Raw genomic sequence first — 14900 nt, 5'->3', positions numbered from 1 at the left:
GGAGAAAATAGAGGCTTTGCTCTGTAGCTCCTGTGCGATTGAGCATCCCTTGCAAAGCAAGCTGAGGTGCAAAAGGAAGCAAGAGAGAGAGAGAGAAGGAAGCAGACGAGCTAGTTGTTTGGGGCCTGAAAGGAGCCTTCTGGGGGCCTGATTTGGCTCCCAGGGCCAGATGTTTGACACCCCTACCTTAGGAACCTTGTGCGGTAATTTGGGAAAAAACAGCTAGTGTGCTATAATGTCGGAGGGTGAACCAAGACCTTTGCTGCCCCTTTCTCTTGCAGCCTGCAGGTTCATTGTCTTGGACATCAGTGGTTGGTCATTAACAGTCAGTATGGTGTGGAGTAGTTAGTGTGTCAGACTAGGACGTGGGAGGTCACTCTCTAATGGAAGCTTACTGGGTGACCTTGAGCTGGTCACACCCTTTCATCCTAACCTACCGCTAAGAGTCGTTTTGAAGATAAAACAGAGACAGGAAGAATATTGTAAGCCCTTGGGGCCCCCACAGGAAGAAAAGTGAGGTAGAAGCAGACAGTAGAATGCTAGGCAACATGGTCAGATGTTTTAGGGGCTTCCTTTCAAAATATGTGTCTTTTACAGACTGTAACCTTTTTCTATCAAGTCAGTTTTGCAGAGGGAAATGGCATGATTTACTAAAGTGACTTCAGAAGCTGCACTGTAAGTGACAATAACTGAGTTTTTGCAGGGGGGTGGAAAGCTCTTGTCAGCTCTTTCATTTTATTTATCAGATGGTCCGAACTGTGGCTCGTTACCACGATGAAAAGAAACTGAACGAAGAGAGAGCAAAGAAAGAGGAGCAGAACAAGCTCAGGCGTATTGCTGCCTCGATTGCAAGAGAAATTGAGTATTTCTGGTCTAATATTGAGCAGGTAACTTCACCGCTGCACCCCACTGTCCTCTCCCAGCTGGTTGTCAGACATCCTTATCTTAAAAGGTTCTCCCTGCTTTGACGTCACCTGAAGGTCCAGAGGGTGATCTCATCTCCATCCAGATGGGGGCAGTATTTTTTCCCCCCAAATAAAGATTTGGCTTGGGCGGGACTAAGCAGCACCTCCCACTTCCTCTCCAGAGCTTGCCTCTTCAGTCAGTGGTCACAGGCAGGGCTTTTTTTTTGCAGCGAGAACTCCTTTGCATATTAGGCCACACCCCCTGATGTAGCCAATCCACCTGGAGCTTGCAGGGCTTACAGTAAGTTCTCGGAGGATTGGCTACATCAGGGGTGTGTGGTGCATCCGGGCTACATGCAAAGGAGTTCCTGCTACAAAAAAAAAGACCTGGCCACGGGTTAAAAACTCTTTGCAACTGTGCAGAGATCATATTCTTGTACAGTCAGAGCCAAGCCCTCTTTTCATGATTTTACACTGCTAGCGAGGAGCTTGGGCTTTGGAATACTTTTTGGGACCAGCTTTCAGGTAAACTGCAGCAGCAGGTCTTGGGAGGTAATTGTTATGTCAGCTGCATCCTTTGTAATGCTGGTTATTTGCCAGTTCTTCTTTTGCTTCCATTCAAATAGGTTAAGGCTTTAAATAGTTGTGTGTCTCGTAAACGGGGCAGTGATGCTCTATATTCTTGGTGCTTGGGGGGGCAATGGTGAGAGGGCTTCTGGAGCGCTGGCCTTGTGGGCGGACCTACTGACGGCACCTGGGTTTTGGCCAGTGTGTGGCGCAGCTCGGCCACAGGCCTGATCCAGCATGGCTTCTCTTTACATTCCTAAATATTGCCTTACATGTTTCAGGTTGTGGAAATAAAGCTGCAGATTGAATTTCAAGAGAAAAGGAGGAAAGCGTTAAATTTAAAGAGGCGTTCAAGGAGAGGTAATGATCTTATGCGGGTGGCTTTCTTTGAATGAAGCCACAACGTATGGTGGTTTTGCTTAAATATAAGGCCCCAGCCTGTAACTACTGTATAATATAAGATGGGTAATAAAGGTCTTCTATGTTTTGTAGGACATTTAGTGGTGGGGAAAGGAGGCTGTTGATTTTCCTCGATTCTCCCTGTATATATGGAATGGTGGTTTTATATGGCACTTTTAATGCACCCAACGCTTTAAAAAGTGTGTAAAATCAAGTCCCAGCTCTGAGGATCTAAAATTTGAGAAGAGGGGGATGAAGGCAAGGGCAAATGGGAAGAAGGCATTCACTTCACCTCTGTAGAACAAGACAGGAGTCAGTTGCACCTTTTGAGACCAACTTAAGTTTTATTTAGAACGTAAGCTTTCGTGTGCTCTAAGCACACTTCCATCAGACAAGGAATCCGGCACTGTGTGTTTAGTCTTCATTTCAGTAAGGAGGGGGAGACGAGTTCATTTCAGAAGATGGGAAGAGGTGGAGGGCATCTTGCACTGTGGATGGCCTCAGAAGAATGTATGCTGCTGACCGTTTGTGTGCTGCTTGCTGTATATAAACTTAAGAATAAGATACAGAAGCAGGACTGCGGCAGGGCAGAGGGATAAAGTTGGAAGTTGTCCCCATTGGCACCTCAGCATTTTTTCAGGGTTTTGAGAACTCTGATGTTTCACTGGCCCGTTTCCCCCTATTTCCCTCTGTTCCCCCTGTCCCAGCGGCTGACATTTTGCAAGTCCCAACAATCATTTTCATCTGGACCAAACCTGATTTTTGTTTGCTTCCTGCCCCCTTAGATGAATGTATAAAGTCATATTCCTGAATTCCCCTCCCCCTCGGCAAGATATATATAGAGAATCACCACTATATCTGCGAGTGACCTGCTTTGGTGGTTTTCTTGGCTGTTTCAAGGTTTAGCTGCCATGGAGTCAATTATAAGCAACTTAACGACCACAGTTTTGGCTGGAAAAACTGTCTTAAGGGACTCCTGTAGCCCCTCCTGTTAATACAGATGGCTTATACTTTAAGTGGGCTTATAGATGCGTCAGAAAAAGAAATATCAAAGCTATGCTATTGCAAGTCAAGTAAAGTTGTGGTGGATTTTTTAAAAATGTACTAAGGTTAGTGATGCACTTGTCCCAGACTTTATTAGACAGAATGCAAAATGCGGTGAGATTTGGACCGTCCTCCTGTGATACTGTGGATTTGAGATTGTTTTTTCCAGGACTTTTTCTGTAGCAGCAACCCCCCTTTGCGTATTAGGCCACGCACTCCTAATGCAGCCAGTCCTCCAAGGACTTCCAGGGCTCCTAGTACAGGGCGTACTGTAAGCTCCAGGAGAATTGGCTACTTCAGGGGTGTGTGGCCTAATATGCAAAGGAGTTCCTGCTTAAAAAAAAAACCCTGTTTTTTTGCCAGAGGGCATGGTGGGGCAGCTGGCAAGAAACTGCACCCTTTTGTCCCACGTTCCCCCCATTCAGACTCCATGAGAAAAAATAACATTAAGAAAAAAAGTACCTGCTAGTCCCCAGCATTGATTAATAGGGTATGGTAGAGTATTGTCCAAGCCTGTATCATCCTGCACTGTCCCCATGCCACCCCAGTAACTACCATGACTTATCACCTCTGCTTACATGACCCAAACGTCCTTGTACTTCCTCTCTGAGTCAATGGCATGGTCCATCTCTTCTGCACTACTGTAAGCTACAGTATATATTTAAATTCAAGACTTGCCTTCCCTCAGATGTGCAATCAAAAAGAGGGGGGAGTGTTTTATGTTTGCATGCAAGTTAATGTTTTGTCCCATAGTAACTTGTGTGTGCAAATAACATTTTTAAGAGGATAATCTTATATTCAGGGTCATCTGCTTTTCAGATTAATATAGTACCTTGGCTTGCTTTGCTAGAGGCCATGAAGGAGACTAGAGGGCTTATATTGTGTTGATTGTGGGTTTTGGGTTGAATATCCGGCAAAGAAGATACTTTTCCCAGGAGATCTCATGGGCAGTGTTGCCTGGAACCATCATTCTCTCCAACCACTTTTTAAATGAGCCTTTCCCAAATTTCATAAAGGAGTCTCGCGACACAGTGGTAAAGCTGCAGTACTGCAGTCCAAGCTCTGCTCACGACCTGAGTTCGATTCCGGTGGAAGCAGGGTTCAGGTAGCTGGCTCATGGTTGACTTAGCCTTCCATCCAGGTTGGTAAAATGAGTCCCCAGCTTGCTGGGGGGAAAGCGTGGAGGACTGGGGAAGGCAATGGCAAACCACCCCGTAAAAAGTCTGCCATGAAAACGTTGTGAAAGCAATGTCACCCCAAAGTCGAAAAACGACTGGTGCTTGCACAGGGGACTACCTTTACCTTTTTAAATTTCATACAGCTGCCTCTGAATTTGGGAGCTTGCCTTTTCATTTGGCTTGCCTATTAAGTTGTTGTTTCTGTTCAGCTTGAAAAAAAAATATGGAGGATGTTGTGTGGTCTACAGGAAGCATAAAACCTTTTGCAATTTTTACAGGCAAAGATGCAAGGTATCTGGAAGAAATTCTGTTGGAGAAAGAAAGTGACTTGGTAAGGTCCCTCCCCCCCCTTCCCCCTCCTTTTCTTATTTTATGTTTGTTCTCAATTTTATTGGTACTGGAAAGATCAAAGCATAGCATGGCGAGTTTCCCCAGTTAGAAGTTTGAGCAAGATGAAAGACAGTGAAGGCGGCTTGGCTGCCTGAGGATGCTGACAAACAGAACAGGAGGATACAGAAATGGCCATGAAAATAGGAGGGGGGATGGAAAGTTGGGAAGTCCCTGCTTTGCTTCTTCAGCCGTTCAAGAGTAAAAACGGAGCAGACAAAGAATGACGCTTGTTGCTTTGGGTCCACATCGTGAAGCAAGGCAGAGTATGAAAGAAGTAAAGGTAAAGCTGAAATGTGTCTTCCAAGAGCTTGGCTTTCAGAAGCTTCTGTTTGGGGAATGGACCCTTTTTGAAAATAGGGCCATTTTCCTGTCCTAATATAGATACATAAATGAATACATCCGTAGCTTAAGCCTCCACAGAACTGATCCCGTCTTTTCACTTTCAGACAAATAGCTGTGTTGTAGCAAAGTAAAACAGACATCAGCTGGCATGATCCAGACGATACTGGAGCACAGAGAGGAGCTTGCCTCTCTCCCCCCCTCCCCCAAGTTGGCTTTCTCCTCTCTCTGCATCTGGGTACCATGGAGGTAACAGGGAGGTGCTTCCCGGCTAGCTCAGCTGACTTCAAGCAGCCCAGCGAGCTCTCTGGTGCATGGAGGATCAGTGGTGGTGCACTCCTCTCTTTGCCTCTGTGGCTACTGGAGTAAACAGCTTCTGGAGAAGGCTCTGAGATGCCAGAGGAGAATGTCTCCCAAGTATATATCCGCTGCTTTTTTGTAAAGCTGGAAAAGGGGTGGGAGTGGAAATAAAACGCGCAATTTGTTTTAAGTATGCAAAAGGACATGTGTTATGTGTGTGGAAAGAATCTCAGACAACCCCAACAGAGGTAGCAAGAGGGCTTTTTTTTTTTGAGCAGGAACACACGGGGACGCAGTTCCAGCTGGCTGGGTGTCAGGAGGTGTGGCTTGATATGCAAACGAGTTCCTGCTGCGCTTTCTCTACAAAAAAACCCTGTGTGAAACAATAGTGATGCCAGGGGTGTGTGGCCTATTATGCAAATGAGTTCCTGCTGAGCTCTCCCTACAAATAAAACCCTGAGTAGCAGCATATTTGGGTATCGGGTCAGCTTTTTAGAAACTAAAGTCTGCAGTAGCCCACAAACAGGTGAATTTGTTCAGGGGGGCTTTCTTGGAGAGGCGTACAGCTGTGATGTAAGGGGTCATCTTGGGAGACGACCTTCGCCAGCAGCAATATGGTTTCCTCCATCCCAGTCCTTCAGTCCCAGCTTCAATGCATTATGATGTTTTGACAGCATTACGTTGCTGCCGTTTTAAAAATCTGCCGATCGACGGAATAGTTTTGCTGTCAGATTCAAACTGCAATCTGCCTTGTGTCCCATTGAGAAAGGTGGGCTATAAGTGAAAATAAATGAGTTAAAAGAAAAAAAAAGTGCATTATCGTTTATAGACATTATAGCAGCTTAGCTGTAGGCAAAGCTAGTCATGTTCAAACAGCAAATATACCCTTGAAAATACAGCGTGCATGTCTGCAGCCTTATAATAGTGTTGTCAGGTCATAAGTGGCTTCTGGCAACCTCTCGCAGAGTTTTCAAGGTAAGAGATGAGCAGAGGTTGCCATTGCTTTCCTCTGCATAGCCACCCCAACCTTCCTTGGTGGTTTCCCATCTGTGGCCAGCCCTGTTTAGCTTTCAAGCCTAGTCTGAGCTATTCGGGCTTTTATCTGCAACACACATAGGAGTTATCCTTATTAAAAGCTGTAGTCATAATTCAGCCCACTGTGAGTGAATAAATCCGTGTCTTCAAAAAGCATTTCGTTCTTTTCGAAGTAGGATATTTGATTTGAGAGGGTTTTTTTTTTTACTGGAAAATCAGAGCGGAGTAACCCCAGATTTTTCTGGGTATTTTCACCTGTGCTTAGTAGGAGGCAACTAAAGGCAGCGAGTGACTGATTTCATGTTCTCTGGGGAAATTTTTAGGATGGATGTTTGCCCTCCTTCCTGTTCCTCTGCTCTTCAGCCAGAAAGGTGGGATGAGCCTTTGCCTTTTGAGAGTAGCTCCTCTTAAGCTGGTTCCCTACAAATGGCTTCAAGACAGAATCCTTTAACAAGGAACGACAGAATAAACTGGGGAGATGAGAGTTATCACGTTTGAACTTACGCTGCAGGGGCTGTTGTTGTTTCAATGAGGAACCGCTGACTGACGCATCCTCGCGAGGATTATCGTCTCATTTTGCTTTGCAGTGCAAAGCTGTAAATGCCGATATTGACGAATGCTTTCGAGTGCTCTTACAATAGACCTGAAACCTTTATATTCATTTTTGTAGGGTTCTTGGTCATCCAGAAGGAAGAGAAAGGCAAGCACGTCGCTGACAGATGATGAAGGTTGGCCGCTTTCTCATCTAGTGGCTGGCAGGCTAAAGCCTCTTCTGCCAGAGCCATCCTTTTTTCTGGAAAAATGCCATAGACAGATTGGTGGGATGCATCTTCAGTATCACCAAAACCCCACCACGCTTTTTACTGAGTGTCACTTACACCCCTTCTGTGCAAATCAGTGGGGCTTGCATTTAGTGATAGTATCCCGATTTCTGACTCTCTCCAGATTAACACTTTGAGGGGGAAAGAGCAGATCCTGAAATTATCTGTGGAAGAAATGGCATCTGACACCAGATGCTCGGCATCTCCTGCTCCGGCTGGCACTGGTTCTTCAGGAACTCAGACAGTAGAATGTCTTTTCCAGTACCTGCTCCCTATAACTACAGTTACTAGGAGTTGTACCTGGGTCCCTCTGCACACAAGGCATGAGCTGTGCCAATAAGTTATGGGCCCTTTGCTTCACAAATATGATTCATGTGAAGCTGCCTTAGCCAGTCCAAACGTTGCTCCACCCTGCTAAATATTGCCTACTCCCGATAGGCAGTAACTGTCCTGCATCTCAGGTGGAGAAAAGTATTTCTCAACCCCTGTTTCCTGAGACCTTGCATCTGGAGATGATGAGGCTGGAACCTTTGGCCCGCAGGTGCTTTGAGAGAGTGTCATGGTCCTTCCCTTTTGTGCCTCCATTTTGGAGGGGAAGTATAATAGCTCTTTGGGTCCAGTTTTAATCTGTTCAAAATAAAGGAAGGGTCCCATTGATGTCAGTGGGACTTAAGGCTTTGCTTCCCGCGCAGACAATTTGAAATGACAGAGTGTGCTTACGTTCTGAAATGTGTTTTCAGTTCTTGTTACGCAGGTCCACTCTAGTGGATGCCGTGCTGTCAGATTGGGTAGTCTGGTTGGAACTTGCCATTTCCTGCCCTTGGCTTGACTGTTGAACATCCGTTTTTGTGTTCTAGTTGAAGATGAAGAAGAGACCATCGAAGAGCAAGAAATGAAAGAAGGAAACGTAAACCATCAGGTGGAGCTGTCCACTTTGGCCAAGGAAGGTAAGTACACACAAACTTATTGTGTATATGTCTGTGGTCTGGAGGGGTCATGACTCAGTTGTAGAACATGCGCTTGGCATGCAGAAGGTCCCGGGTTCGATACCCCAGTGTCTCCAGCTAAAAGCGCCAAGCAGTAGGTGATGTGAAAGACTTCTGCCAGAGACCCTGGAGAGCTGCTACCAGTCTAAATTTGATGGACCAGGAGTCTGATTCAGTATAAAGCAGCTTCATGAGTTCAAATAGGAAAGGGTATGAATATGGTTATTTTGGGCTTCTGTCTTTCATTAAGCTGTTATTTTGAATATGAACATTCCTAATTGTAATTGTGATTCTTATTGTCATTCCTGTTTGTTGAGCTTTCTTTGTTTTTTTCTGGAGAACAAGTGGATGGAAAAGATGCACAATGCAAGTTATGTTGTATGGTTTCCATAGCTTTGTTACCTGCATGCCACACTCCCTGATAATGTCAACTTACAGTACAGCTATGAAGTACCCAATAGATCTGTGGAAAATGGGGGGGGGGGATGAGCGCCACAAAACCTCTCCAGGATCTCTGGCAGAAGTCTTTCACATCACCTCCTGCTTGGCATTTTTAGCTGGAGACACTGGGGATTGAACATGGGACCTTCTGCGTAAGCTGCCGATGCTCTTACCTGGGTAAAGTCATGCAGAGGGCAGGCACGGCTAGCTGAGCATGGAGCAGTGAGGTCTCGGGCAGGGCCTTGCCCTTGCTGCCTCCGTTTCAGTGCTACTTTTGAGAAGGGTTTGCCTTGGACAAGAAGGGAGAGGCAGTGGGAAAGAAGGGCTGGCCAGGAGGTTATCCGCTTCCTTGCAGCATCCAAATGATTGAGAATCATAAATGTGTTTTGTCAGGTCTCGGCCAACGCATGGCAACCCCTCATGGGGCTTTCAATGCAAGAGCTAAGCAGAGGTGATTCGCTCTTGCCTGCCTCTGCATAGCAACCCCCAGATAGACTGTAGATGACTCTGCTTAGCTTTCAGGCGCTGAAGAGATCTGGCTTGGCTGAGCTACTCAGGCTGCTAGTGGGTGAGAACAAGCTATCTAAAAAGAGTGGGATCGATTTCCCACTAGACTTACATCGGTCTCACTCTCCTCTTCTCAGCGGGGCTTCCGTCGGCTTTCGCACAAGCTGCCCTGAGGCTGCAACTTGCTTTGCCTCTTTCGCGCAGCAAACAAGCTCCTCTAAAAACCAGTTTCTATTTGCTGCACAGAAAAGGGTGAAGCTAGTTGCAGCCCCGGGGCAGATAGTGTGAAATTCGACGGAAGCCCCATGGAGAAGAGGAGCGTGAAAGTGGCATAAGGCTAGTTGGAAATCAGTGAGAGACTGTGACTCCCTTTCCTCTGGTCAGAAGCCACTAATAGAGTTCTTTACCCTCCCCATCTGGCATATTCAAACAGAATTTTGCCCTTCCTAGGAGCTCAGAGAATCATACATAGTTCCTTGTTCTGTCCTTAGAAGATCTCGGGTACAGGTTAGGTTGACTGAGACCAGTCCAGGGTGATTCAGCGAGTTTCAAAGCAGTGTGGGGCTTTGAACTTAGGTCTCCCTTATCTTAACTCCACGATCTAATCATGTCACCACAAGGGTCTTGCCTCTGTAATGTCACGTGCTGCTCTATGGCAAACTAACAGTCAGATTTCAATTGAGATCTTTATTATGTTGGAGTATGATCGTCAAAGTGTCCTTGATACCATCGAAGAAGTCGTGTTCTTGTTTAATCTTGCTCTCTTTGGTGTTTGGGTGATGCAGTCATCTCATGACTTCCTTTTGCATCACGTGCAGCTGAACTGCCTTTGGACGATTTGGTCAAGATGTACGAAGGCGCCTTTGCTGAGAATTTCCATTGGCCCCAGCCGAAGCGTGACATCGAGGAAGAGACCAGTGAAGAAGGTATGCATTGCAATGGTGTTTTGTTAGAAAGGTCCTTAGAAAGGCACCGATGACCCTGAGAAAGTGTATTCAAATCATTACTCATCTTGCACTTGCTTTCTTGGTTCTCTGTGACTTTTGTCCATGTTCTTACATCATTCTGGATTCGCTCTCCTGGATGTAGTTTGCAGAATTTGCTAATGGGTTGGGTCCAGCCAGCTTTTTCATTCAAGTTCGCTCATTTCCCTTTCTTGCCACTGTCTTGGTCCCATAGGGCTTTTTTCCGTGCAGGTCTCATGACCCCTGGCCATAGCCTTTGAGTGGTCAGGACTCCTCCCTCCCTTTTCCACCAGTGGAGAAACAGGTTCTAGCTAACCCCGTGTGTCGAACGTTACAAATTGCAGCCTGTGCAAATTGGTTGTCCGATGTTTGCTTGGCTAGAAATGGAAGACCTCGCCAGCGAAAGGGAGCTTCTGCCGAAGGAGATTATTCTGATAGACTCCCTCCTCAGCATTGACCAGTACAAGGGTGTAGAGAGAGCCATCCCTACCAAGAAGCACGGAAGAGACATAGCAGAAGTGGCGGCTGCAGCTGAAACCCTGTTGCCAAAAGGGAGTGCCCGGATTACAACTGCTGTAAGTGTTCTTGGTTGTTTCAGTACATTTGTGGGCTCGTATTTTTTTGTGAGCTCAGTAGTGTGATGAAGGGAGGATTCTCAGCACATAATTATTATTTACTACTTTATTGGTGGAAGCAGCCCCGTGGCGCAGAGTGGTAAAGCTACAGTACTGCAGTCTAAGCTCTCTGCTCACAACCTGAGTTCGATCCCACCGGAAGCTGGGTTCAGGTAGCTGGTTCAAGGTTGACTCAGCCTTCCATCCTTCCGAGGTCGGTAAAATGAGTACCCAGCTTGCTGGGGGGAAAGTGTAGATGACTGAGGAAGGCAATGGCAAACCACGCTGTAAAAATTCTGCCATGAAAATGTGATGCAATGTCACCCCAGAATTGGAAACGACTGGTGCTTGCACAGGGAACTACCTTTAGCTTTACTTCACTTTATTGGTGGAAACCCACTCAGTTATAATTGCATTTTTACCATAGTATCCATTTCTCCACTTTCTTCTATTCCCTCTTCTCTTTCTCCCTTGCCCCCCCCAACAAGGAGGGAGGTTACCATAATTTTTAAAATCCCCCTTCTATGAGGAGAGGAGGTATCATTTTTGGCTCCACCTCCTGAGGCAGCCATTTTGGGCTCCACCTCCTGCAGCAGCCATTTTGTAGTTGCGCCACCCATCTCAAAATTCCAAAGGTGCCCACAGGTTCAAAAGCGTTGGGGGCTCCTGGTCTAGACACTGGTGCATCTTTAACTATTCGATTGGTTTCAGTTATCCCATTTTTTTCTTGTGTTTCACTTTTGCATCATGAAAGGGTTTGGAGGTGGAGATTCCTATGAAGATAAACTGGTTGGAAAAATTCTTTGGCTGCCCTCGATCCATCAAAGCCAAAGGGCTGCCCTACTGTCTTGGAAAGGTGAATCCAGATCAAAAACACGTGTGTGATGTTGTTGCAGGTCAAATACAACACCCCACCTCTTCTGTATGGCTCCCTTCGAGAGTATCAGAAGATCGGCTTAGACTGGCTGGCAAAGCTGTACAAGAAGAATCTCAATGGCATTTTGGCAGATGAGGCTGGCCTTGGCAAAACAGTGCAAGTCATTGCATTTTTTGCACACCTGGCATGCAATGAGGGTAAGCTGGATTTGCCGTGCCCTCTGCTTGGGCTCTGTTTCTTTAAACCAGAGGTTCCCAAACCTCGGGTCCCGGACCGGGACTGGTCCGTGGCCTGTAAAGAGCCGGGCCACCACTCCCTGCCCTCTGACCACCCCCCCTTGCTGCTGCCGCCCCTGCCCTTTGGAGCAGTGTGGCCGCTCGGCCACACCCCCCTCCCGCACGACGAGCCTCGGCTCGCTGCCACCACCAGGGCCCGTCCCCTCCCTTCCTTTCCCCAGTGTCCGAGCCGTGCTTCGCCCCCCTCCTCCACCCACGCGATCAGAGGAAGCTGGGAGGCCCTACCCACTTCAACAGGGCCCTGCCTGATTCGACATTGTCGGAAGAGCAGGCTGGAGGAGGAGGAGTTTTGCCTCTCTCTCCCTTCTGGAGGGGGAGAAGCCTCCTTCAGCGTGCTAGAATCATCCCGATCCTGCGAGGGGTGGGCTGGCGATGGGGCTCAGCTCTACACCGGGTTGGTTCCTGCTGTTGTTTTCCTCTCCATCAGGTGATCGGCGGCGGTGGGGGGAGCCGCCTTTACGCAGCCCGAAGTGGAGCCCTTCCAGACGTTGAAAGTGGGGAAGGGAGGGAAGAGGTGGGGGCAAACTAGGCGAGACACTGTGGGAGGAGGGGGGAGGCAAACTCCTAGTTTGCCCTCCTCCTCCTCCCTTCCCCACCTCAGGTCACTTTCAATGTCTGGAAGGGTGTTGGAAGACAACCCTATTTGCTTTATTCCCCCCCCTTTCTGTCAGGCAGTCTTTTCCTGTCTTCCTTCCTGTCTTCCTTCCTGTCTTCCTTCCTGTCTTCCTTCCTTCCTTCCTTCCTTCCTTCCTTCCTTCCTTCCTTCCTTCCTTCCTTCCTTCCTTCCTTCCTTCCTTCCTGCCTGCCTGCCTGCCTGCCTGCCTGCCTGCCTGCCTGCCTTCCTGCCTGCCTTCCTGCCTGCCTCCCTGCCTCCCTGCCTCCCTGCCTGCCTCCCTGCCTCCCTCCCTCCCTCCCTTCCTTCCTTCCTTCCTTCCTTCCTTCCTTCCTTCCTTCCTTCCTTCCTTCCTTCCTTCCTTCCTTCCTTCCTTCCTTCCTTCCTTCCTTCCTTCCTTCCTTCCTTCCTTCCTTCCTTCCTTCCTTCTCTATCTCTCTCTCCCTCCCTCCTCCTCCCTTCCTGTCATTCTTTTCCCCTGTCTTCTTCCCCTGTGATCCTTGTGCTTTTTCTTGATTTTTATTTTTAAAATTGCATTGCAAAATCCCCCTATTCTACCTTTCCTAAACAAAATATCGCAAGAGTTTTAAGCAAGTTTGTACATCATTTCCTGCCTCCTGGCTCCACCCCTAAATTCTAGTGGGCCACAAAGGAGAAGTGTCAAAATAACCAGGCCATTGGCGGGGGGGGGGGGTGGAGTTTGGGAAACCCTGCTTTAAGCCATTTGAATCTCGAGTGGGTAATCAACAACTTGTACAGCAAGGCTGACCTTGTAAATGTGATAATTTCCCCCACCCCCCATTCTTCTCCTTTTGGTTCCTTCGCAGGTGATTGGGGCCCTCACCTTGTTGTTGTTCGGAGCTGTAGCATACTGAAGTGGGAACTTGAGCTGAAGCGTTGGTGTCCCGGGCTGAAAATCCTTCTCTATATTGGCAGCCAGCGAGAACTGAGAGCAAAGAGACAGGTATTGTGTTCTAGAGCTGTTCCATTCCTTTCTTGAGGTTTAGTGGAAGAGCCTCTGCTTTGCGTGTAGAAGATCCCAGGTTCAGTCCCCAGCATCACCAGGTAAAAGGGTCAGGTAGTCGATGATGTGAAAGAGCCTCTTGCCAGTCTGAAGAGAGAGTACTGATTTTGACAAAGCTGTCGTCTGGTTCCGTGTAGGGCAGCTTAGTCTGTGTTTTAATACTATCCGCTTGTTATTTGTGTATCCCACCCACTCTCAGACTGCTGGTTTAGCCTCCCAACAAACATGTGAGGTTGTTAGGCTGGGAGGTTCTGACTTGCACAAGACTCACCTGTCAAGGCATATGGCTGGATTTTTTACATAGGAGCATAAGAGAAACCATGTTGGATCAGGCCAGTGGCCCTTCCAGTCCAACACTCTGTGTCAAATAGTGGGCCAAAGCCCAGGGGCCATCAGGGGGTCCATCAGCAGGGCAGCCATAAATTATTGTGACAATAAACTACAGTTTCATAAGATAGAATGTGGTGCAGAATAGTTTTCTGTTGCCCCAGACTGTTGGGCCAGAACCAGCGGGTTGAAATTAAATCAAATGAGTTCCTGGCTAAATATCAGGAAGAACTTCCTGACAGAGCAATGCCTCAGTGGAACAGGCTTCCTCAGGAGGTGGTGGGCTCTCCTTCCTTGGAGGTTTTTAAGTAGAGACTAGATGGCCATCTGACAGCAATGCTGAGTCTGTGAATTTTGGCAGATCATTAGGAGGGCAGGAAGGGTCGCATCAGTGCTTAGTTCTCGTGGCCCTTTCTTACACACTCAGGGAAATGCCGATCACCACTTTGGGATCAGGCAGCAATTTTTCTCCAGGCAAGTTTGGCCAGGGATCCTGGAGGTTTTTGCCATCTTTTGGGCAAAAAACTGTGTAAGTATGTGTAGGGGGGGAGGCATTTGTGAGGTTCCTGCGATTGTGCAGGGGGTTGGACTAGATGACCTTGGAGGTTCCTTCCAATTTTGCATTCAGAGGTCTTGACAGAGCAAGAAGGGGGGACTGGATTCCTAGGCCCAGGAAGCTCAAAGTCCCTACTTTTTGCTTTACCGAGGCGAAGAAAGGCAGTATACTCAGGTTGCCAAATGGTGCCCAAGGAAAGTGCTGTTTGGCAAGAGCTATTTAGGAATCTTCACAGCAAAGCTTCAAGTACATTCGGGTTGTCGAGGGGAGTACAGAAGTAGAGCTCTGCTGGCTCAGACCCGATCTGAGCCCCTCAAATCTGCCCTCCTCTTTCCAGCAGTGGTTGCCCAGGTCATTAGCGGGAGGGTGGGGAAGAAGGAGGGAGGGCAGGAAGGGATGAGCCAGTGCTCGGCTCTTGTGGCACGTTCTTATGCACTCAGGGTAATGTCAGTTGCCACTTTGGGATCAGGAAGGAACTGTCCTCCAGGCCAGATTGGCCCAGGGATCCTGGAGGTTTTTGGCCTTCCTCTGGCCATAGAGGCAGCGGTCACTGGGGGAGCGGGAAGGGAAGGTAGTGTCAAGACCCCAGTAACACAGACAGTCCACTTCAGTAAATGGCAGTTTATTTAGTCACTGATGATACTGGTAGCAAAACTAGTTTTGCTAAGACTAACGGGCCAATGGGATGGCTTCCTTATATATGCTTTAGAAGAACA

At 47.7% G+C, this 14900-nt stretch overlaps 1 protein-coding gene across 1 annotated transcript in view; it reads left to right on the top strand.

Moving 5' to 3' along the window:
- The window catches only part of EP400 (E1A binding protein p400), a 115885-nt gene that overhangs the window by 28718 nt on the left and 72267 nt on the right, over nucleotides 1–14900 (top strand). The window contains exons 9-17 of the mRNA XM_060250300.1: nucleotides 747–887; nucleotides 1754–1832; nucleotides 4372–4424; nucleotides 6828–6885; nucleotides 7836–7925; nucleotides 9731–9838; nucleotides 10259–10452; nucleotides 11388–11565; nucleotides 13105–13241. Coding sequence (XP_060106283.1) covers nucleotides 747–887; nucleotides 1754–1832; nucleotides 4372–4424; nucleotides 6828–6885; nucleotides 7836–7925; nucleotides 9731–9838; nucleotides 10259–10452; nucleotides 11388–11565; nucleotides 13105–13241 — 1038 coding nt within the window. The remainder of the gene's footprint in view (nucleotides 1–746; nucleotides 888–1753; nucleotides 1833–4371; nucleotides 4425–6827; nucleotides 6886–7835; nucleotides 7926–9730; nucleotides 9839–10258; nucleotides 10453–11387; nucleotides 11566–13104; nucleotides 13242–14900) is intronic.

This window comes from Heteronotia binoei, chromosome 11 (assembly GCF_032191835.1).
Source record: "Heteronotia binoei isolate CCM8104 ecotype False Entrance Well chromosome 11, APGP_CSIRO_Hbin_v1, whole genome shotgun sequence".
NCBI classification, from domain to species: Eukaryota; Metazoa; Chordata; class Lepidosauria; order Squamata; family Gekkonidae; genus Heteronotia; species Heteronotia binoei.
This window is presented reverse-complemented; position numbering and strand designations above follow the sequence as displayed.